The sequence below is a fragment of the Lepidothrix coronata genome, unplaced genomic scaffold (assembly GCF_001604755.1).
Source record: "Lepidothrix coronata isolate B3197 unplaced genomic scaffold, Lepidothrix_coronata-1.0 Scaffold9, whole genome shotgun sequence".
NCBI classification, from domain to species: Eukaryota; Metazoa; Chordata; class Aves; order Passeriformes; family Pipridae; genus Lepidothrix; species Lepidothrix coronata.
Genome location: NW_016690189.1, coordinates 663,644 through 688,446, shown reverse-complemented (window position 1 = coordinate 688,446; position 24,803 = coordinate 663,644). Strand labels below are relative to the sequence as shown.

The 24,803-nt window shown below is 39.5% G+C and overlaps 2 protein-coding genes across 5 annotated transcripts in view; both read left to right on the top strand.

Annotated features, from left to right (window-relative positions):
* The window catches only part of OSBPL8 (oxysterol binding protein like 8), an 86,204-nt gene extending 68,474 nt beyond the window's left edge, over window positions 1-17,730 (top strand). For all 4 annotated transcript variants that reach the window (XM_017804415.1, XM_017804413.1, XM_017804416.1 and 1 more), the window contains 14 exons: window positions 1,296-1,530; window positions 2,881-3,065; window positions 3,768-3,849; window positions 4,549-4,647; window positions 5,039-5,135; window positions 5,447-5,545; window positions 7,028-7,125; window positions 8,512-8,601; window positions 9,168-9,304; window positions 9,613-9,798; window positions 12,166-12,253; window positions 12,657-12,759; window positions 13,321-13,426; window positions 13,660-17,730. In XM_017804415.1, the coding sequence (XP_017659904.1) occupies window positions 1,296-1,530; window positions 2,881-3,065; window positions 3,768-3,849; window positions 4,549-4,647; window positions 5,039-5,135; window positions 5,447-5,545; window positions 7,028-7,125; window positions 8,512-8,601; window positions 9,168-9,304; window positions 9,613-9,798; window positions 12,166-12,253; window positions 12,657-12,759; window positions 13,321-13,426; window positions 13,660-13,795 (1,741 nt within the window). In that variant the 3' untranslated portion in view covers window positions 13,796-17,730. The remainder of the gene's footprint in view (window positions 1-1,295; window positions 1,531-2,880; window positions 3,066-3,767; window positions 3,850-4,548; window positions 4,648-5,038; window positions 5,136-5,446; window positions 5,546-7,027; window positions 7,126-8,511; window positions 8,602-9,167; window positions 9,305-9,612; window positions 9,799-12,165; window positions 12,254-12,656; window positions 12,760-13,320; window positions 13,427-13,659) is intronic.
* A 129-nt stretch (window positions 17,731-17,859) lies between these two features.
* BBS10 (Bardet-Biedl syndrome 10) lies at window positions 17,860-19,935 on the top strand. The gene is made up of 2 exons (XM_017804248.1): window positions 17,860-18,059; window positions 18,128-19,935. The coding sequence occupies exons 1-2, from the start codon at window positions 17,860-17,862 to the stop codon at window positions 19,899-19,901; spliced, it is 1,974 nt and encodes a 657-aa protein (XP_017659737.1). The 3' UTR covers window positions 19,902-19,935.
* Window positions 19,936-24,803: the final 4,868 nt, after the last annotated feature.

The window sequence follows — 24,803 nt, the reverse complement described above, 5'->3', positions numbered from 1 at the left end:
CCAGCTATGAGATGAGGAGAGTCACAATGTGCTTGATTGAAGAACTGGGTGAATGGCAGGACTCAAAGGGATGTGGTGAATGGGGCTACATCTGGCTGACAGCTGGTTGCCAGTGGTGTCACTCAGGGCTCAATCCTAGGGCCTGTTCTGTTGGGTATTTTTATCAGTCATCTGGATGTAGGAATTGCTGATGATACCAAACTGGGAGGTGCTGTTGACTCTCTCAAGGGATGAGAGGGCTTGCAGAGGGATCTGGGTAGATTGGAGTGTTAGGCATGAAATTTAACAGGTCCAAATGTTGGAGCCTGCACCTAGGACAGAGTAACACTGGGCACAAGTATAAATTGGGAGAAGAGTGGCTGGAGACCAGCCCTACTCTCACCACAGCCCTGGGGGTGCTGAGGTGATCGTTGGGCATGAAGTGGGCTTAGGGCCCAGCTGAGGGGCAGTGGAAGGAGGTCTGGGGATGCTGGCTGAGAGCAGGGTCAACAGGGATCAGCAGTGTGCCCTGGCAGCCAAGAGGGCAAACCCCATCCTGGGGTGCATCAAACCCAGATAACCTGCTGGTCAAAAGAGATGATTATGCCACTGTATTCAGTGTTCATGTAGCCTCATCTTGAGTGCTGTGTGCACTTCTGGGCCCCACAATCTAAGAAGGATATGAAGGTTCTTGACTATCCTGAGGAGGCAGCAAAGCTGGTGAAAGAGCTGGAAGGCATGTCCTGTGAGGAGCGACTGAGAACTTCCAGTGTGTCTAGTTTGGAGAAGAGGAGGCTGAGGGCCAACCTGATTGCTCTCTTACAGCTTCCTGAGGAGGGGAGGTGGAAAGGGAGCTGCTGAACTCTTCTCCTTGGTATCCAGGGGTAGGAAGCATGGAAATGGTTTAAAACTGCATCAGGGGAGTTTTAGGCTGGACATTAGGGAGTATTTCTTTACTGAGAGGACGGTCAGACACTGGAACAGGCTTCCTAGAGAGGTGGTTGATGCCCCAGGCTCATCAGTGTTTAAAAGTCATTTAGACAATGCCTTTAATACCGTGCTTCAACTGTTGGTCAGGCAGTTGGACCAGAACACTTGCAGGTCCCTTCCAGTGTAACTGTTTTAAACTTGGTATGTTTGACAGTTCAGTGAGAAGAGGACATCCTATATGTTTCCAGCAAAACTAGTTTGACACTGCTGCCAGATGAGGCTTGATATTGGCAATTTTAGTATATATTTTATTAAGATCCTAGTTTGGAAACAATGAAATTATTGTGTAAAGCTGAAGATTCATTTAGCCTTTTTTTTTTTAATAGGCTAAATGACAGTGAAGTTGAAAGACAGCACTTTAAAGATCAAGATACGTACTCTGACAAATCTGATAAAGAAAATGACCATGACCACGAGGAGTCTGATAATGAAGGATTGGGGAAAAGCGAAGAAAGCGACAGCGACACATCAGAGCGACAGGATGATTCTTTCGTTGATCCGGAACCAATTGATATCAAGGAAACTACTTACTTAGAACAGAGTCATGAAGAACTTGGGGAGGTATAAATGCTGTTGATGTAGTGAGCAAGCAGCTTCTCCAAACAGAAAGCTGGTATTTTAGGGGTCAGATTACACTTGAAAGCTGACTTGCAGGATTGGCTTTCCATATTTTCAGTAATAATGAGTGGAAAAGGTTCTGTTCACCCACTCTGCTTTGCCACTCTTGTGCTAATGTATGAGATTTTAACAGAGATAATGAAATTATCTGGAATATTGCTTAGAGAGAAGGTGCTGTTTGAAAGGGCCACCTGCAGCAGAAGTTGACCATGACTACTTGTTTTGTTGTTACTTCTGTTTGATTTTTATTAACTTAGTCCTGGTTTTTCTTCAAGTAAAAATCTTCAAGTTGAAGGTTTGAATGCAAACTGACACTTCTTTTTTCTACTGCAAGCAAGGAGTTAAGCAGCTGTGGGATCTGCAGAATTTAGTGGAAAGCTTGCTGCGTTCCTGATGTCACCTTGCATTCTAATGATACCCCAGATACCATCCCACTTCTGCAGGTTGTTTTATGTATCTACACAGGCAAATATGAGAGGGATTTGTAAACCAAAAAGCTTAGTAACAGAAATAGAGATAAGCTTTCTTCTAAAATCCCTTCTTTCTCCTCAAGTGCTAACTATGAGATTTTTTCATACCTATGGAATTTGCATACTTTATGCTTTAGTGCTTTCTATTGTTGTGTCTAGACAAAGCAATATTTTAGGAAAGCTGAGGAGTTTAGGATGACAACAAATTCTTGAATATGCATTTTAGAACTGTTCTGAAAAGGTGTTTTTCCTTGCTTTTCCTACAACTATTGCTTTTGATTTCAGAAACTGTAAGGAAGAATATCTTCCCTCAGACAGAAGGGAGCATATTGGAGTGTGGCTGCTGATTTTGCTCATTTACCCTTAAGTCATATGTTTTTTTTAAGAAAAACCACTGATACTGCTGACTGGTCAAGGCAGAGAAAAGCATAAATGTGTCAGCTTTCATGGTTGGGAAAAGCTGGTAGAATGAACAGCCCTTTGGTGTATAAGTCATGCACTGAGAACAGAGTAATGCACTTGATGCCTAGGAAAGGACTAAGGAAGGTTTTCTGAACAATATTCTACCTCAAGATTTTCTTGTCTAGGGCTGATGCAAACAGTTTTTAATGCTGAATAGTATATTTATCATACTTCATTAAATATGTATCATAAGTGTATTTATAGAAACCTGATCTTTCTTCCATAGTTACTTCAGCATCTCTGAGTGGTTCATTTTAAGTATCCATTTTCCATTCTCACTGCAACCATAGGAAATGTTGACCTGTCTTGTGGAGGATTATTTTCTTTCTCGTTTCTGTAAGCGTTTTTTGGTTCATCCTAGGCAGGAGAGGCTGCTCAGACAGAAGTGGTGTCAGAAGAAAATAAAAGTTTGATCTGGACACTATTAAAGCAAGTCCGGCCAGGAATGGATTTGTCCAAGGTTGTACTGCCTACATTTATCTTGGAACCTCGCTCTTTCCTGGACAAGCTGTCTGATTACTACTACCATGCAGACTTTTTGTCTGAGTAAGTAAATTCTATCTCTGGTTTTCATTCTTTCCATTTTTTTTTAATTAAAATAGGGCAACAGTGTGAGATATCCTTGTTTTCTGAAAGCTAACTGCCTAAGAACTCATATAGTACATCTTGAAGTCTGGCCCCTCTTAGTCATTTAATAGCAATCATGTTGCAGTTTAGCTTCTGAAGACTGGTTAGAAGACTTCTCAAAATTAGTTTAATTATTTTTTCTCAAAGAAGCATATTTAAAATGGCAATCCAGTACCAGTTAAACTTTTAATACAGTGTTAAGTTCTGTCCAGATTTATAGTTGCCTGCTCAAATGTAGCTAATAAATTAAAGACTGTAAATTGAAATATTATTCAAGTCAGAGCTCTGCACATGAGTGGGCTGGTTCTCTGGAGTAGTATCTTATAAATGGAAGACTTTAGTGGAGGTGGAACAGAATTTATTGTTACAAAGAACAGACTCAAATATGGAAATACGATTTCTGATTTTGTTGTTTGATTTCAGTTTTCTGAAAATTATTTGAAAACTTTGAATTTGGTGACACTAGGCTGAAAGTTTTACAGTACTGCAAATCATAAACCTGTTGTTTTAGTCAGCTCACAGATTCAAGATATGTCATAACATTTGATAGTGTGTTATAGCTGAGACAATACTGATTGTGTTGTCTCAATAAGCTGACAGTCTGTGTGTTCTGTTTCACAGAGCTGCTCTTGAAGAGAATGCTTACAACCGCATGAAAAAAGTAGTGAAGTGGTATTTGTCAGGATTCTACAAAAAGCCAAAGGTGTACTTCCATGTATTATTTTGTTGTTAGTCATTGTGTCTAGTTTGAGGGCTTAGGATTGTGCTGGAGTAAATTTTTCCTTTTAAATTACATTGTTATGCATTTTTTAAAAAAGCAAGGTTAAGTGTTTAGGTTTTATTTTTTACACAAATAGATCATGGAACTTTCTAGTCCCTTGCCATGCTTAAAATAGACTCTATTCAATTTCTTTTGTCCCTCGGAGTAGAAGTTGAGCTAAATATATTTTGATAAAGTTAAACCAGTTCTATATTTATCATTCTTCAGTGATAACGTTCTGGAATTGGAGGACTAATGTTTCCACTACTTCATTTAGCTTTTCACTAAATACTCTTTATAGTCATGTTGGTGGGAAACAGTATTGAAAGTAAGTACTTACTACCTAACTTCAGACAAGAGCTCTGTAATAATTCTACCAAAAAAAATCTTATATTCTGTGTGTCCTTACATGTAGCCTGGAATAGTTTTCTGGATGTACTAAATGTATGACAATTTCCTTAGAATGAAGAGCAGAGTAACTGAGCACAATATTGAAATGATGAAATAAAATACTATATACTTTAGCACATATATCATGTACTTCAGCATATATATTATTATTTTTGTGTGTGTGTCTTATCTTCAGTGACAGACTGTGGCTTGTGTACATGCATAGTGTGGTTACTCTCTATTTCTTTTTAGGGACTAAAAAAACCGTACAATCCTATACTTGGAGAGACTTTCCGCTGCATGTGGATTCATCCAAGGACAAATAGCAAGACTTTTTATATTGCAGAACAGGTAGATGCAATGACTGGAACAAATATTTTTAAGAAAAATAAATGTGTTGTATATTTGTGCTAGCGAAATGACATGGTAGTTTCGGAAAATGTATTGAAATGTATGAATAGTATCCAAAAAACTGGTGTTTACAGCATTTCTGTTCCCTCTTACTCCAGGAAAAGTCAGATACTAATTTTCTTAACTCTTGAAATTCAGTAGGTATTTGCTTGATCTTTGTCTCTAAAAGATTATAGCCACATTTCACATAAATTAACTGTATTCTAATATGTGCAGCCTGAAGTTTACATTCTGTCATTATTAGCTCATGTTTTATACTATATTGCATGTTCTTGGTTTTCTTTTTTCCTCTCTTTTTTTTTTTTTTAAATATGTGGGTTTTTTTCCACAGGTATCACATCACCCTCCAATATCTGCCTTCTATGTTAGCAACCGCAAGGATGGTTTTTGCCTTAGTGGTAGCATTCTGGCCAAATCAAAGTTCTATGGTAAATAATGAGGTTTTTTTGGTTGTACTTTTATTGAGGAATGTAAAATAGGTGCACTTGAGCTATGTTTTGTGGGTGAAAGAAGGCTGTTAGAAGAATCAATGTTTGACTGCTGTATTATCTTTTCTAATTTCTATTTTTAGAGTATTTTAATTTTTAATTGGAGACACTGTATTATAGTGGCTTCACTAGACAGAACAGATTGCAGTGCTAAATATACTGATGTTCTTAATTTTATTGCTCAGTTATTAGGAAATATTGACTGTTGTCTTTCAGGGTGAGAAATATGATATTCTGTTCTTGAATTTCAGGGAATTCATTATCTGCCATACTAGATGGAGAAGGACGGCTAACATTTTTAAATAGGGGAGAAGATTACGTAATGACAATGCCATATGCTCATTGCAAAGGTAGTGGGGTTTTTTCATGCTTTAGATGGTAAAGTTTTGAGAACAGAAGTTTGTTATTCTAAATAGTTCATTATTCTAAATAACATACTGTGTTGGATTCAAGCCTGTCATCTGAGAAGAGTGTTCTGAACACTGGCAACATTGGTGGATTTAGGCTTCTGCATATTTTATAGGGAGAAAAATACATCTGTTGCTTAAGCCATGTTTTATTTTTTGGCACAGAAAAAGATTTTTTTCCATAAAAAGTAAGAAATAGTAAGAGCATATATATATATATAGCTGTCACTACATGATACTAATTTACTGTTGGAGTTGCCTTTTTGTTAGAACGATTTTGAGCTTTTCCAATATTTTCCTCTTGTAAACATGGAAGGCAGTGTAGTATCTACACTACGCTTTGTGATTCAAGTGTAAATCACGAACATTTGTCTTTATGGGAAACCAGTCAGTGGTTTTAAAGCTTTCTGGAAGGTCAGTAGTGGTGCAAAATACATTGTAGAATTGCTTATTTTTAAGGTGAAACTTATTCAGGATTGTCTACCCATATATTCCAAAATTCTCATTCAGAATAGCTAGAATTCTCTTTCAGAAGGCCGACTATAAAGGCAGCAAATATAATACTTTCTTCATTTGAGGTGTATGAAGATCAATTAGAAGAATTAGATAATTTGACATGAGCTTAGTAGGCTTTTCTCTTTCCATTGTTTTTTAAAGTTTTTAATATTATGTTCAATTTTTTTATGGCTTTGGTGACTAAAATATACTAAACAATTAAACCAGATAACGTATATTCATACATTCAAGTCAAACAGGAAGAAGGAGGACTAGTGTGACTAGTAAAGCTAATAGAGAGGGAGAAAGGTAGAAGAATATGCAGGGAAGGAGAATGTGCATGGTGAAACAAAGGTATTTGCACATCCATCCACTGTATGTAAAATATATTCAGTGTTTCAAGCACTGGATTGCAAGGGAAAGACATGGGAAAGAAAGTATGCTCAGCACTGTCAATCTTGTACTTCCAGAAGTCTTTAGGGAGGTGATCAGTGTTGTTTTATATTGGTTGTCCATGATTGCCTTCACCTGTGGTCTGATTGCACATACTGCTTCTGCTCGAGGGAAGTTTTTCTTTGTTCTTTTTGTTGTAGGTTATTTTCTTGTCTTAACCTCAGAAGCTTCCCTTCTCCAATCATTTCCAATAAGACTAAACATCACCCTTGCTAGAGCCAGCAGCGTACGTTGCCAAAGATATGTCTTCATAAACTGTTTTTCCTGCTTATCTGTAATTCACTTAGATCTTTTTGTTTCTGTTTGGGTTATCTTATTTGGCAGAAAGATCATGATTATCGTTAGGAAAGGTCATCTGAAAATACAACTTTTCCTCTGGCACAAGCATGTTTACTCTAGGAATTGTACCCACGTAGCTTATGTTTTTTGTTTTGTTCCGTTAAAAATACTCGTTTTACCTTTTTTTTTCTCTTGCAGGAATTCTTTATGGCACAATGACCTTAGAGCTTGGAGGAACAGTGAACATCACCTGTGAGAAAACTGGCTACAGTGCAACAATTGAATTCAAACTCAAGGTTAGTAAATGCTGCTAGTGGGCACAAAAAGGAGAATGAACATAGTGATACTTAAAAAAAAATCATTAGGTGACTCCTTAGATATGGTCTGATCTAGTATGGAATTATCTTTCGGAAAATAGAGGAATTTTTGTTTTAACTGCTACATTTCCATATGTCTGAATCTAGCAAATTGTGATGTTTTTATGGTTTTATTTTTTTAATAAAAGGAGTTGTCATTCTTTTCTTAATGTATTCTTCTGAATCCAAAGGTTTTGACTGAAATTTACAGTGCTCTATACATGTCTGGTGATAACAGATGCAAACATATAGTTAGTTGTATGACTCTTAAGAACAGCTCTAATGGGGAAAAAGCAATGGTCTGTCTCATCTTCAGCAGTGGCAACAGTGTGTGTCTAGGAAAGTGTAGGAACAGAGGGAAGTGTTTAGTGATCTGATCAGCGTTTCAAGCATTTCGTGTGTTGTTGTTAATACACCTTGGTAGTTTTTTTTTCTCTGAAAATGTTCAGGGTCTTTTTAAACTCCTAGAGAGCCCATGGAGGAGAACTCACACCTATGTTCCCCTCTTTCATCCTGGGTAAATTTAAGTTGCTCACAACACCTCAAATAAAAATGAGTCCAAGGCTAACAGTTGACTAAGATTTATGTCAGCCTAATGCCCAGTGCTAAGCAACAGTTTACATGGACTATTTTTGGCAGCTGAGCATAATGTAGGAGCATCTCTCCGTTCACATAAGCTAAACAAACGTTTCTAAACTACTTTTAGTATTACTTCTACTAATACTACTACTTTCTACTTCTGAAAAATACCTTTGCCATCTTTGAGGCAGAAACTGATTTAAAGCTGAATAAATAGTTGCCAACAAGGGTGCACTTGGAGAGGGAAATTGTATGTGATTGAAATTACAGGGGAAACATAAAAGGTGAGAGGCTGTGTTAACTTTGCCTTGTTAATTTTGCCTTGTCAGTCCACAGCATACATATGCAGTCTGTCAAAAGGCCAAAGAAAATCCCGGTTGTTGTGTTTGTGCAAGAGTTAATCTCGTAACAAATGGTCCTTGGCAAATTGGTGAAATTACCATAGCAAATGACTGTCCCCTTCGGGATATTATTGTGTCACTGTTTTCTGCATTATTTACTGTTTTCTTTACACATTTCTTAGACAATACTTTTGCTCATCAAATCTTTTGAAATATAGCCTGAAGAAACTACTTACTGTGGTTTTAGACTTCTTTTGGGAATTAAATCGGAAGAAATAATACTAAAAGCCATCAGGGCTGTTTACAGCACATTTCATAAAAGCACTTTTTTCCTTAACACTAAACATAGAAACAAAAATAACAGATTATCAAAATAAACATGAAACCATTTATTTTTATTTTGCAGCCTTTTTTGGGTAACAACGACAGTGTTAACCAAATATCAGGAAAAATTAAGCTTGGCAAAGAAGTTCTGGCTCTTTTAGAGGGTCACTGGGTAAGTAGTGAGTGATGGTCTTTTTTAAATTCTGGCTGACAGTTGAGACAGGTGAAAATAGCACTTAGTTACAAAAAAGACTCAAGTTTAAAAAAAAAAAGAGTTAAGTACTGCTTTTATAGAAAGTATTCAAGAAGGTATAGAATCAACATAGTGCTATTTGTAGCTGTTAGAAAATGGAGAAGTTGTGCATGTTTGAATAGTTAATGAAGAAAGTAAAATGTTTCTTCACAATGAAGCTTGTGAAATGTTTTGGTATATGCGTTAGTACTATGAAGAATTGTTATGGCACCAACATGAAGTATTTAAGCTTGTTCCAGTTCTTGTGAGGTGACATGGCCTCGCTGGTTTTTGAACGTGGTAATGATTCCATTGTTCCAAGTTAGAACCTACTACAAAAGGGAGAAATAGAATTTTAAACTTAGCATATCTAAATATCCTTAACTGCATGCATTCAAAAGAAAATAAATTCTCATTACAAAAAAAAAAAAAGCTTATTCCTCCCTTTTTTGTAATTTTGGCACTCTTTGATATAATTACAATTAAGGTAACCATATCTGTTACAGGACAGTGAAGTTACTATTACTGACAAGAAGACAGGTGTTTCAGAGACATTCTGGAACCCAACATCTGATATCAAGCAGCGCAGATTACCTAGATACACAGTGAAGTTTGAAGAGCAAGATGACTTTGAGTCAGAGAAGTAAGTTCACTTTAGAACCATGTATTTATTTTGACAAAATAAAACTCATCATCTTCTCCAAATTATAAGCAAATTATAATTTCTTTTCCATGTTTAATGATACTGGCCTGTAAAACAAGTAACACTTAATAAGATCATTATTTATAAACTTTACAATCATGGAAAGTCATGGTAGAAATGTAGATAAACATATTACAAATGGTAATGTTTTGTTTGGAGGGTGGTCTATTTAGTTAGCCTATAATTGAGGAAATAATTTGCAATTATTTTGTCATCCAGATTCTGTCTGTGTATTGTTCATTTGTCAGGCTTTGGCAACAAGTGACAAGAGCAATAAATAATAAAGACCAAACAGAAGCTACTCAGGAGAAATATGTTCTGGAAGAAGCTCAAAGAAAGAGTGCCAAAGAGAGGAAACTTAAGGGTGAAGAGTGGACATGCAAGCTGTTTGATCAGGATTCAGTCACAGGAGAATGGCACTACAAATACGCTGAGTGAGTGTTGAAGTGCTTGTAGCAAAAACTCTTTGTTAAGTGCTTGAGGTGATGTTGCTGAGCCTCTTCGTGTGGCTTTAGGAGCAAAAGTACTGAGATGTACAGCTTACATATAGTGACAAATCTATACTATGTTCTAGATTTTCTTGGGCATGGCACCTTGGGGTTTATTGTGCTCCCTTTTTCTCCCCTACACTGACCAAAGCAGCTACAGAGATTTTCCATACCAGCTGGAAATCAGAAAATCAAGTGTCTGAAAATCAGAGAAGCCTGTGCTTAGTTGATTTGAGCTGTTTAATTTGTTATGTATTAGAATAACTCTGAGAATAACAGACTTACAGCAATGCTTAATGCTGGGACCAGGTGGCTCTGCCTGGCTGTCGAAAATGCCCAGTGTACGTGTGTGTGCGTGAATCTCTGTGATGATCTGGATCAGAAGATGAAGATGTAGCTGTCTCCCTGACTGCTGGGATGCATTCTGTGTTCTCACCAATGTCACAAAAGTCAGCTTGGAGCTGAGGCCTTTACTAGTGATGGTTTTCATAGAACACCCACATTCTACTGATTGTTTTTCAGTACCCAGCATCGTTCTATATTGTAGAGACTGTAAAAGTAAAAGTAAAATATCCAAGGATGATACACACCGAGTTGAGTAACTCTGACGCCATGGATGATTGAAGTATATTCCTGTGGCTAAACCTGGGAGACCTTCTCCTTTCTGTAGAAGAATGGCAAATACTGGGGCAGTGGCCTAAGTATATGTATAGAGAAGACTACAAGAATCCTGAGTACTCTTCATGTCTCCAAGAAATTTGCAATTTAGAGATTTCCTGGAACCAAGCAGAGAACCTGTGTATTTAGCAACTCTCAGTAAATTTATTTTCCTTGAATTTCCTTGGTTTCCTTTTAAGTTTGTGCAGACTCTTAGCACTGAAAACATCCAGCAGCAGGGAAATTCCCTAACTAGATTAAATGCTCTGTGACACACCCTCTCTTGGTTTGAACCCTCTAGTGCTGTTGATGCCTCTTCCTGTTAAACAGTCCAGCTGAATTGACTGCCCATACTCTCAAACGCTGTGTAAAACCATTAGGAAAAGTACTGTACTTCAAATCTGTTAGACTATTCCCTGCGGCTTTAATACCTATCTTGCTAATCTGCATTATTTCATGTGTCCTTGAGGCCCTGTGGTTCAAGGATTTGCCATGGAAATTTTACTATGTGCTAGAAAGCAGCCTGCACTGTCAGCATTCCTTGGAAGAAGCTTCTGTCTCCTTTAAACATATAATGCTGGCTAACCACCTGGTCCGTGTAGAGAGCAGTCTTTTATGCTCGCTGTGAAAGATGTGGTCAGTGAGCTGTGGCATTTGTTAAGGTATCTGGATTATAGATTTAGGCATCTGGATTACAAATACAGAAGAGAGCAATGCCTAGTTCTTAACCCAGTTACCTCAGATGGCATTTAATTCAAGTCAGGTTAAGCTAAGATGTTAAGTGCAGGACTATGTTCACCACACATGAAACATCTACAAACTATTAAAAGGCATACAGAAGCACATGAAAGGAAATCCATGCTTAATCTACTCTCCCTAAAGCTGCACGTCAGAACAACCCTGATGCAGCTCCCTTGCAGTTTCCTGAAACAGTCCACTGAAGAGCTGTAATTAGTGGGACCATTGGTCTTTGCCTTTGGCTACTTGTTACTCTCCACTGAGCTATGTGTCTTACGCTTTTTTTTTTTCTAAGTTCTGTTACTCTCCACTGAGCTATGTGTCTTACGCTTTTTTTTTTTCTAAGTTCTGTATCAGGCTATACTTGGAAAAGCATTCTTAAAAAATCAGAACAAGAAAACTGTGCATAGCTCATTAGTGTCTCATGAAGCCAGTCTTGATTACTATTAGCCCCCTCTGGGATGAAAACAGGTTTGAGGTAACTGATTCTTAACCTCTTCTTCCCAGGCATCTTTTAAAAGAAAAAAAAATTGCAACAAAAAGTGGTCAAAAACTAAAATAATTTTTAAATTCCCCTAATTTCCCTGTAGTTCTAAAATAATAACTGTATCTTAAGCAGGAAGTCTCTCCATGTTTGACAAATGCATATCACTGGCCAAATAAATTCATAATTATATTGTTGGTTAATACAATAGCTTGTACTCTTACCAACTGGCTGAGGATTTGACCTGGATGTGAAGTTTATTTTTTGTCTCTCTTGGCCCTTTAGGTTAGGACTGGGCTATAAGTGGAAGATCAGATCACTTATTCCATGTCTGACTTTTATATAGGGAGAGCTTTAGCCTCTTCATACTGAGTAGTTACTGAGCAAGAAAATATTTAAATCACTGTAGTGTTAATAATATTTCCTTTTTCTAGTACCAGACCATGGGACCCTTTGAATGATATGATCCAGTTTGAAAAAGATGGCACAATCCAAACCAAAGTTCGACATCGGACACCAATGGTATGTTCCAGTTCTGATAGCACATGCAGCAAGATCCAGGGACTTGCATATATTATGCATTATCTGTATAAAGGTCATCAAAGCACTGGGATTGATGGGAAATGCTGTTATCCAACAAAAATGTTGTTTACCCAGTCCATAGTCTTTCACTTGTGTGTTGCATCCTAAGCAGTAAATGTGAACTTGAATGGATGGGAATATAAAATATGCAAACTTGAACTCAGGAGTTTAATGTGTATTATCCTATAAATGGTAAGATGCACAAACTTCAGGCTCCTTATGCCTCAAAAATTTTAACTTGGACTTCTATTGAATATTATTCTTTTAACTGTAACTGTTAGAATGTCCTGTTTTGCTACAGTTCTGGTTCTCTGGAAACAACACGTAGGTTTATCAATTTTAGGTTACTGTTCCAAAAATTAAACGAAAGCCAGCCAGTCAGAAGAAAGGAGAGTGTGGTTTCTCATCTCCGGAGCCTGATAACCAGGATTCCTCTGGGAGTGAAGGTATGAAAAGATACATTTGCATACAGAAATAATAAATTTATTTGGCAGCTAAAGAGTTCAGAGTCACACATACTCTTCTTATCTCAGTGACTGTATTATGTTTTATATCACGTTGGATACGATGTGAAGCACGTTCTGGAAAACCAAAGGAGCAGAACAGCTCATGGTTTTAATTGCAAACTTTCCTTTTAAATGCAGGGTAGGCAGGCTTAAATACTGCACATATTTAATACCTGGGGGGAAAAAATGGTGTTTGTAAACTCTTTTCTTTCTTAAAACAAGATGAATTGTTTTAATTTGTAGATTAGTATGTGGCTAGGGGGCAGATTTTTGTTGTTGATAATGCTTGCAAAAATTAAACAACATTGTGAGTTAAGGATATTTCAAGCGCCTAAATTGCTGTCCTTCTGTGCTATAGGTGACTCCAAAATAAAGGTTTCAGTAGAAAATAATTAGAAAACTTTCTCCTCATTTTTGCAACTGGTTTAGTTAGTCATTTGTACTTTATTCCTTTTTTGGCTGAAGTCACTTCAATTACATCTGGCTTTTCTATCCTTCAAGCACAACTTCTGAAGCATAATACAAGAATAAGGAAAAAAGGGGCAGACCTTGGTGAACTGCAGAGTGCCATCGAATCTATAAAGGAAACACAAGAAGACATTAAGAGGTAGTACTAATCAAAATGCTTGAAAATTTTTTAGAGAATAGTAATTCCATAGCTTTTTTTCCCATTTTCTGCTTTAGAGCCTTGCTGTCTTTATTCTTCTTCACAAATATTGATTGCTCATTGATATTTTATAGTTTTTCTCAAAAGCTCCCTTCGATAGGGAGCCTTAACGTAGTAGAAAATGCCATATTGTCTAGTTTGTAATTTACAGGATATTGTTTTCTATCTTACAGGGACATTATGGCTCTACGAAATAGAGTCTCTTCTAATTCACCACCCGTGGACTACCATTTCCTGCAGTTTAAGCACTATGTCTTCATTTTACTCCTGGTTCTACTACAGCTTGTCATTAATTTCTTGTTCAAATAGGAAGTGTGAACAAGGGCCTTCTCAAACTGGAACGATCAAACTGTTACTGGGGACCATATTTTAAGCTGGACTTTAAATGATGCAATATTATCTAAAAGAACCGTGTAGCAACAACTCACAGAACTTTGCGTCAGTGTTCATGGTTCAGAATCATACTCCTGTCTACCCAGTTGAAGTAAGAATTGTGTAAGTGCCAGTACACTCTTGCTCCTGGTGTGTGCCTCTGTCTCGTAGTCATACGACATCAGCCTTCTGTTTATATTACATCATACACTGTACTGATCAATCTTCACCACAGAATAGATGAAGTTAAAAACTCAGAGGTCAGACCTCATAGGTAGGATGTGATTCCTGTTATGGTAGAATGATAAACAAACATACTTCGTTACATATAAACTTATCATTTTTATAAAAAAGGAACTTTTGAAGTAGCCAACAGCTTTTGTAAATGGCGTTGGGAGTTTGGAAGTAAGCTTTTGCCTAAGGGCAAACAAATACATTATTATACAAAAAATCATGAGCGTTAGGAACTGGCAAGTAAAAAGCTGAAGTCTTTGGGAAATCTGCAACATCAGACCGTGCTGATTTGTTTTGGAAGTATGAAGTTTTTATCCTGAATCACTATAGGCTTGAAAGACAGCTGTTTTATAGTTTTAAAACTTCAGATTCTTCATAAAAACATTCCTGCATCTACTGTACAGAGCACATTTTTAACAGTACAGCACCCAGGAAGGTACTGTCTTGGTCTAGTCTCTCTCACGAACTGCAAATGTCAAGAATTTCTGGTATGTTTGTAAGTCTTGATAAATCTACAGCTCTGACTTTAGATTTGTGTATGGCCATGTCAGGGTAAGACTGCTGATGCCAGAATTCTTGCTTATTTTTGAAACAAATGTGAAGACGAAGAGGTGTGTTTAGTGTGTAGCTTGAGCTGAACCTCCCAAAAGGCAGACAATGTAGAACAGGATTCAGGTACTGTCATGAGTTCACTTGCAAATGAAAACATGTGTGTTTACAAGGGCAAAGTTCAGAAATTTTGCAGTGGCTAACACCACATATATCAAAACAAATGAGAGGGAAACCCTAAGTATTTGTGAGGAAGGAAATCCCTCCTTACTGCAAGTATATACTACCTACCAGAACACATGAATACACCTACTTAGTATGCGGTAGCCATACAAATTAATGTGAAGATAAAATTTCAGTTCAGAAGCAGGGTTCCTAATGTTTTTTTTATTTGAAGAAATATATGCATGTGTAGAATTTGTAAAATTTCAGCAAAAAAATTTAGTGCTGGTGTTTATCTGGTGAGTTCCTTGTGCCAGTCAAGCATACCAAGTCAAGAAGAAGCTGTAGTACTGTAAAGATACTCTCAGTTACCCAGATGAGACAACAGGAAGATGAGCGGCACAATGTGAAGTGCAGACAAGTTCATTTTTAGGGGATCCTCTCAGGAATCAAATCCATCCTGGGCAGTGGAACAGTTCAAAGGGCATGTCTGGCTTTTTGGCATGGCCAGGTTATCCCTCTGCCTTGAGTAGCCTCCTTGACTCACCAGGTGATCTGCCTTTCTGTTCTGCATCAGTCTCACTAGTATTTAGTGAAAATACTGTTTACTCTTTTATCTGTCTAGCTTATATATTTCTGTGGCTGACAGCTTCACACACCTCCCCTTCTTTTTTACCTTTCCCCTTCTTTGAGCCTTAGCTATGTAAAAGTTTATTGTGTAAGCACTCAACTTCAGCATATTGCTTACAGCTTCACATTAGCATGGTTTGGTCTTGAATAATTTTTCTGGAATGTGGTACCTTAAGCAGATCTTGCATCTGTGGGCAAGACCAAAGTCCCTTTGTAAACAAAAAATTACAAATGCCTAAGTCTCTAAGTGGAAACTGAAGTTGTTAGCCATGTATAAAATAGCATTAAGAAAGCAGAATATTATAGCTTTCATTTAACGTTCTCAGCCTGGAATTTGGCCATTCGTTATTGCATTCAGATGTCAAAGCTTCACCTGTCTTAAGATCCAGTTCGAGCCTTTAAACATATTCTGTACATGAGAATAATCCACTAAATGAGATTTGGGCCATGACTTCAATCCCCGGAAATAATACTCTGCTAAATTTGTGGTGCTGAAACTCTTGACTGATAGTTATAAGTTTCTATTTCCCTTGTAAATAGAAATGTCCTTCTGCCTTTTCATGTTCATTTTTTAATCACTTCTGTTCAAGAGCAGTAGGTAACACAGTTTGCATGTATTTGTACATGGACCGTGTGGTAGTAACTGGATTTGACCCAGCAAGCTGGCTGGCAGCTTGGTGTTGGACAATGTCAGACTAAACAGATTCTCCATATCTGGAATTCATGCTCAGCTCAAGATAAGTAAAGCACTTGAACAGAGCAAGACAAAATCCCTATGCTTATTTTCCTCTTCAACTTATTTTTTAGAGTTGAATTCTGTTGTAAAAGTGGTTTTAGTGATGATCTGAAAAGGTAAAGGATGTGTGATGAAACTTTTTGAAAAGTAAAATTGCAGACTTCTTGAGTGTATGATTAGATAAATTCTGAAAAGTACAGTGAAAACATAGTAATTCCTATTCTGATGGGTTTTATATGATGTTCCCTCATTTGAATAGAACAAAGAAACTTCTTGAATTTTTACAGTACAGCTGGTCACAGGCATGTATGGAGCCTTTTCTTTAGAGTATCACCATTGTCCTGTTTAACCATGATGTACAGCAGATCTTGACTCTCCTGCCTGCTTAAGACTGAGTTCTGCTCATAGTTATAAAAATGGATTGTTCAGTTTGCAGATGTCAGAGAGCTGTGGCCTCCTACTAGTTTTTGAAGTTTAAAACAGCACTTCATATTTGATTTACAAATCTTGTTTTGTTTGGGTTTCTTCTCTTGTACAGGAAATATTTTCAGAATTTGTTGCCATGTGGTTTTGTTGGGTTTGTTTGTTTTCAAATGCACTCTATGCCTTTAATTTGCCATTTAGGTACAGATTGCCTAGTTGGGTACAGATGACCTAAGCTAAGAAAAAGTAAATATGCCATGTGAATTGCAACAAGTATCATTTTCAGCAGTAGATGATGTTTCTTGCATTTCACATGTTGATTCCTTTTAAATAGTTGACATTACATGAGAGTATATAGCCTGGTTGTCTTGTCATGTTTGGTTTGGTTTGGTTGTTGTTTGCTGCTCTCCTGTGCCTTTGGCAATTTTTTTTTTTTGCTGGACTAGTGTTTATGAAATAGACTTGGGATTCAATGTTTCCTATAGTTTCTTAAATGCTGTTACTTTTGGTTATTACCACTGTTTGTGTAAATAACGTATAACAAGAATTCTGTACATCTGTAAGTTTTAATTATTTTTATTTCAAGAGTATCCTCAAATCACAGGAAATTTAGCAGATATTCAAGTATTGTAAACAGTGCCTTCTTGATGGGTTTCTTGCTGTTCCGAGACATGTAAAGATTTGTCAAATTTGTGCCATATGTAACATCTGACCTTTTGTTAGGGCTTTTGTCTTTGTGAACTGATTTTCCTGCTTAGTCAGACTCTGGGAGGGGAAAAAAAAACTCTTAAAGCATTACATTACTCCCTCTTTCTGGCTGGTGAGCCGAAAGTGGAGGATTTTGGGTGTTTACAGTGAAGCTGCACTACTTTGTAGTAATACAGAAATAGCCATAATGAAGTAAGAACTTCACGGAGACATTATTTGGGCCTTTTCTTTTAACTTTTTCTCCTTTCTGCCCTGCCCCGCTCTGCCAAGCGCGAAAATCAGCCCTTAGGACACAGCGCCCGCCTCCCCCGTGCCCGCGTGTCCCGCGCAGTCCGTCATTCGGGATCACCGCTCTCTGTGAGGGATCTGAACTGTAATAGGGCGGCGGAATCCGCCGCCGCCGCCTCCAATAAAGATGTGTCGCACCTCGGCTCAGCCTCTCGGCTCTGTGCGCCGGTCCCCGGGCCGGACCGATTCCCGCTCTCCCGCCCCCCTGGGCCGCCCCTCGGCCCTTGCCCAGGCGCGGCCGTGACGCGCGGCAGGCGGAAGGGGCGGGGCGATGGCGGCGGCCATGGCGGAGCCCGTGCCGGAGCTGCCGCGGCTGTGGCAGGAGGCGGCAGCGCTGGCGGGGGCGGTGCGCGGCGCGCTGGGGCCGCGGGGCGGGCGGGCGCTGCTGCTGCGGCCCACGGGCGAGGCGGTGCCGACGCGGGACGGGCGGCGGCTGCTGGAGGCTCTGAGGCTGGAGCCGCCTGCGGCCAGGTACCGCGGCGGGGGGGCCGGGCGGGGCCGGCGGCGGCGGCTCCTTAACGCTGCCCGTGTGCCCGCAGGGTGATGGCGGCCCGCGCCTGCAGCCACCGCGCCGCGACGGGGGACGGCGCCAAGAGCTTCGTGGTGCTGCTGGCGGCCGTGCTGGGCGGGCTGCGGGCGTTGGGCGGCGGCGCTGGGCTGCGGCGGGCGCTGCGGGCCTTCGAGGCGCAGGTGCTGGAGCGGGCGGCGGCGCGGGGGCTGCGGCGCCACTGGCGGGCGGCGCCGCCCGGGCTCCCGGAGGCGCTGCTGGAGGCGCTGCTGGAGCCGTACCTGGCCGGCCGGCTGGGCCCTGGCGAGCGGCGGCGCCTGGCGCGGCTCTGCGCCGAGTTGTGCCGCCGCTGCGCCCCGACCGCCGCCGCCCGCCCTGAGGCGCTGCGGCTCCTCGCGCGGCGGTTCGCGGCCCTGCACGCCGCCGTACCCGGCCTGCCCCTGGCCAGCTCCACCATCCTGCCCGGCATCGTCCTCCGCAGGGACTTCGCTGCTTACTGTCCGGCCGAGGGGGAGCTGCGGGCCCTGCTAGTCACCGAGCCCTTGCAGCCCGCCCTGACGGCCCCCGGCGTCGAGTTTGTTGTCGACTCCGAGGGTCAGTATGAGGCTTCCCTGCGCTGGATCACAAGGAGGACAGAAGCCTTAGTGAAACACTTGCAGAGCAACGGCGTTAAGCTGTTACTGTCGAGCAAGAAGCAAGACGAAGTAGTTATCTATTATGCCCAACTATATGGTGTTTCTGTTGTAGAGTGCTTATTGTCGGAAGAAATGGCCCTTATCAGTGAAATCACAGGCGTCTTGCCTTATGCACCTTTTGGTGATGACATGTACAGGGAAATCACTGAAACTGCGGTGGCATCGTTTTGCCAGCCCTTGCTGCTCGGCTCCAAGAGATGTGTCCACATTGGCTTCACCAGTGTGTGTGCCTTCCAGCCCCATTGCCTGATCCTTTGCGGGCCAGTCGATGGGGTCAATGAGCAACATGCTGCTGCTTTACAAGAGGCCTTCACTATGCTGCAGCAGCTGTTTAAAACAGTTGATCAGAGGGGGGAATGCAAAGCGGAAGGTGAAAGCCAGAACAAAGCCTCAGATGTTTGCAGTTGGGATTCTTCACCTACTCAGAAACAAATTGTAGTAGAAAATATTTCTTGTAATAGTAACCAGGTTTCTGAATGCCAGCTGAAAGCACTTAGTGATGAAACAGAGACAAAAATTTTAGCCCCTGATAAGAGTAGGTCACTGGTGGACAAGCAGAAGAGCTACAGCACTGCTGTGTTGGCATGTAACACTGATACAGTGACTGCATGTGAGCTCCTGGATGTTGGCAAAGGTCTAGAGAAAACATGTTGCAATATAGTTCCATTTAAACAGGAAGAGAGTTGTGTAGGTATTGCACAGGATCATTCCAGCTCCCTCATAGAAGCAGGATCAGTTTTGCCAGTAGGAGGTTACTTTGAAATCCTTTTACATTATTATATTCAGTACTATGCAAAACAGTGTCAGCAGTCAGAGGTAGCTGTCGTATCTAATGTGGTTGCTGATGCTTTGCTAAGTATCCCTAAGGCCTTGTACAGGACAACAGAACTAGACAGCTTTACCAAATTCTATCTCAAAGCTGTTAATTCACTCCAAAAAAATCAACCACTGCCAGGGAACAAGGAAGGCTTAGAGTCAGTGTATTGCAAATACCAGTTAGTTGTTTCTGTTCTTCATTGTGTTACAGAGCTTCTCTCCATTGACTTAATAATTGGTATTAAGCAGCCGGTGCAAAAAATTGAGGACCATGATTCAGAAGATGACTTTTGAAATCATTAATAAAGAATGGTTTTGATTATGTCTTTATGTCTTCTTGTCAAATGGATGTGTCTCAAAATTCAGTGCTAGAGACTAAAAGATATCTTTTTAAGTCTAGAGATCTAATGTGCTAACTTCTTTTAGAAGAAAAGGAAAAAAGGGCTAACCAGCTGAAGATAGCCTGGGACAGCTTGGGAGAATGTGTTGACTCAGTTTACACACCACAGGGAGTGGTGTGTTTGGGCATGCACTGAGGTTGTAGCAGCCTATGGGTTTTTCTTCATGCACTATTTCCCAGAGGTTATTTCTGTTTTGTGTGGTTATTCTATTGTATTTCTAAATATGGGTTGTCCTCCATGCAAAGTGAAAGTCAGGTACACATGGACACATGTTTCGACTGAGATCCAAACTCAAAATATCATGTAAAGTGCAGGCATACTGGTATTAATAGACAAAGATTAAAAGAATGTTTTTTAAAAAAATCTTGATGTTTTAACTCTCCTTTCTGCAGCCCTAGGTAAACTTACATTCTGCCCCATGTGAAATTCAGCAGACTATTTTGAAGGTGCTCACCCCAACCGCAAGGAGTGTAGGTGCGTTTTAAGCAAAGTAATCCTATTTGTCAGGTAGCAGATTCACATATACAGGCAGGTAGTTTCCTTTTTTTTTTAATTAAAAAACAGTTTTTAAGATGCATGAATAGTAATGTACAATAAGACTAGATTGAAACCGCATGCTGCATGCAACTCTTGAGAATGGGAATGGTCTGTTTTTATTTGTTGGTTTGTGTGGGGGTCGAGTCTGAACAGACTTTTACAGGTGCTGGGATCACACTGAGACAGCCTCCATTCCCCAGCTCTCCTCCAGCCGCCATCCCTGCCGCTGGCCCAGCTGGCTCCCTGCTCTACACCTTCCCTGGTCCTTCTCACTGATCTCTGGAACACTATCTCCCTGTTTACCAAATAGGCATTGCTTAGTTTCTGTAGTGAAAGTTATGCAACCTAAGTATGGCCTTACATTTTCATCCATGCTTAGCTGATTGCTGACCTTTAGCGCTTTTGGCAGCTATACAGAGAGCATCGTTAATAGGAACCAGGCACAACAAAGAATATTGTTCTGTTGTGTCACAAATCTCACGCTGCTGAATCACGTTTGTAAGAGGGAATAGGGGACTGCAACATTTTGTTTAGGAGCATAACTGTATAGTGGCATATTTTATATTTTTCTGTATGTTTTGCATGGTTTCTGTTGTTATCTTTATAAATCATCTTCCAGAGCCCAAAGGTAGGGCATGAATCACACCATGTGAGAAGATTAAGGAAGATTAAATTCTTCACTAGAATTCCATTCATCTGTTCTAAATTTGCTTTTTGTTATGTGACAAATCTGCTATTAGTGGTAGAGACTCCTGTTTTGATTTCTGAATTGTTTCTATGCTTGTTAAGGTTAATCCATCCCCTTGCATATTTTTTTTTTAGTGAGGTTCTTTTAAATCTCATGCTAAGAGAGAAACTATTTCAATATTCAGTTGCAAAATTCTGTTTACATCTTGATCTTGAAATCTAAGAAACAGTGTGGTTTCGTCACTAGTAAACACAAATATGAAATACTTGCTCTATTTACTATTGCATTTATCACATTATTGCTCTTAAGACTGAACAAATCAAGAGAGTAATGTCTGAATTTATCACCAGTTGCTTTGGAAATGCATTGGCGTAATAAACACAATTATAATTTTGCAGCATCATTTTGTGCAAGGTGTCATTTATAGTCTGTTAATGAGACTAGAAATAGATGTTTGGATCTAGAATTATGTAAATTACTTCCCTCTGAGAATATTAAGCTAATAATTATATCCAGGAATAGAAATTCTAATTTTTTCATTCCAAAACTAAAAATAATGATAGCAAAAATGTAATAGATGTAATATATAGTAGCTCCTTCTTTATTATATGATTCAGTAAAAGCCTAGACTATGTAAGCAGTGTTTATTCCTGTGATAGATCAAGCAGTGCACTCTTTCTAAAAACAGTTCTGTCAAAAAGAATGCAATATAGTTTTCCATAGGAACACCATTTGTGCTAGTTCAGCAGACAGTTTATTTCTCACAAAGTCACCAGCAGATAAAAGAACTGTTACACTGAGGCTTTGGTTTAGTGTAGGATTAAGGGCACATCAGTAATACTGTGTCCTGCATGGCTGTGTCCTAAGCCACCTACAGCAGAAATCACTATAAAAGATAAAATTTCCATTTAAGGTATTTTAAAAATGGTATTGTTTTACTAAACAGAATCTCTAATCTGTTCTTATTTTGAGATTCCCAGTAAAATAATCCAGAATGGTGATTTTGCTTTTGATAATAATCATGACCTACTTTCAGTGGATGTCTTCATTTTGCAGGCTTAGCATCTGATTAAATATTACCTTAAAATGGGAATGCAGAGAGGGAACACATGGTAGGGATTTCTCAGTGTATGTGGCAGAACAGACAGTTCCAGATGAGAGTAATGTCTGCCAAAATTTTAACATTAGACTTGATACGTGTCTGATATCATGTATAAGGATTATACTTATATGCCACTGCTTTTAGAACACTGAAAGTCATTGTAGAAACAGCTGGATTATATTCATAGTGCAAATAAACTGCTTGGGAGCTGTTTTCTAAAATCAGAAATACTCTGAGGCATCTAATTACTGATGCAGAACTGAAAAAGGTACAAAATAGTTACACAATGCTCAAAAAAATTTAGTCTGTTATCAGTGTTGACTGTACTAGAGGTGTTTATTGGCATAAGTGTTTTTTAAAGTACTGGTGTTAGGAGTATAATCCTGAGGACCAGTGCCCCACAGCAGGGCTTCTGCCATTCCTGTTGGGACTGGGGATAGCTCTGCCCTTGCGCTCCAGCAGTCACACCTAAGAGTGGTCCTACTGTGCCTAGCCTAAGCTGTACAGTTCACCTTGCCAGAGTGTTTATGAATGAATTTTGGCAGCTCAGTAAATCTTGCAAGCTGTGGTGTAGGTAAGTGGAGGGGTTTTTTGGCATTTTCCAACTACTGGTGCTTATAATAGAGCAAGTATTGGAAAGTGCATTCCCTGTAATTTGAGACCTTTTTGTCACCTTGCAGAATTTTCCAGTGAGACACTTTTTAAGCCTTAGCAGTTATTAGCAAGTATTATCAGCATTCTTTTGTTCTAGAACTCCCCTCTATTTCAGAAGTTTGGCACCTGGGCTATAATCCTAAATGTTGCAGAATGTACATGACTTGGATTTATGAAGAGGAGCCAATTTCTAATCATCCAGAAAGCAGGAAATTTTCTCCTCCTGTTTTAGTTGCTTCTATTCTGTGTGACTGTGAAGCTCATGAGACAGTGTAATACAGTAATAACTCCATGGGTGTGTGGGTGGAGAGGAGGGACAAGAATAAGAGAAGTCAGGAGATAAGAAGACCCAGTTCAAAAGGAAGAGCAGAGAAAAGATGAAGATTGAATGGTGAATAGAGCATAGAAAAGGACTGTCATGTAGAAGGAAGAATGTAGAGTCTCAGATCCATGAATGGGAAGAAACAGCCTCAGCTTTCACACCTACCTCCCTGGGATGCAGTAGCAAAAGGAAGGCATTAAGTTCTGCTCTCATCTTGGAAGACTAGCAGAAGATGGTTGCCAAGTGGACAAAAAATCCATGAAACTAATTTTCTCCTGTGCTGATGTAGGAGAGTAGCTACCTTGGAAAGCATTAGGAGCTGTGGAGACAGCCTGTCTGCATATCTCAAGGGAGTCCTGGGCTGTAAACTTGTGACAGCCTGAGATAAGAGATGCACATTTCTGTTCCTGAGGCTTGAAGAGTCTAGGAGGGGATGAGAAATTACTGGGTGTGGATTACATTTGTTTAGATAGCACATCTTGCCCTCACTGTCCCGAGCCTCTGGAATGTGCTTTGATCCCTAGGTACTTGCAAAGTACAGGCAGGGGTCATCAGTAATACAGTGCTTGGCTCCCCAGCCTCGGTGAGCAGAGGTTCTGGGCTTGAGCTTGTGTGGTGCCTTGTGCCTGGAGAGCACTGAGCCAGTTCATGTTACAGGTCATACTGTGAAAACACAGGGTTGTAATGGGAAGCTGCTGCATTTACTGCTTTGAAAAGGATTGCATGAACTGTTATTGAAGTTATAAATCATCGCCTGATAAATTTGCCATCTGCTAGGCCTTAGATAATGAATCTAAATTTACTTATGTTTGAGCATAGAAAGCCTGTCTAGGACCTCAAAGCTTGTTTTTCATAGTGAATTATAACAGGAGTTCAATGCCATTAGCCTCCTTATTGTAGGGAAAAATTAATTTTCTTGTGTAGTTCTGACTTCTCATAAGACTGAACAGTTTCAAGAGAAACAATTATTCTAAAAATTATAGATTACAACATTTCCAATACCAATCTGTTATTGTCAACATCTTGTTTGTTTAATAGCTAGCACTTGTGACCATGAAAAAGGTCTATCCCCACTGAAAATAGCACATTTCTGCCTCGCGTACTCAGATTCCAGACCTCTAATCCAAATGTATTCAAGTGATCAGAAGATACTGAATTGACAGGCTACCAGCCCAGTAAAATTAATTGCATAGTACTTTGGAGCAGATGATGATTGATACCAGATTTTTTTTTTAATAACCGTTCTCATTGTTTTTCCTACAGAAAAAAAAAAATGCATGGTTGAAATAAAATGTGTGAACAAGATCATAGATCATTTTCTTGCTATTGTATTTAACATATTTGTGCTTTAACCATTTTTTCTGTGCTGTCTCTAGGATTTTGTAAATATGATTAATATCGGATTTTAAAAGCTTCGTAATGGTTCAGTAACTGCCTGACTTTGGCTGTAACATTTTAACTGCGAAGATCAAATTATAATAAAAACACAGCA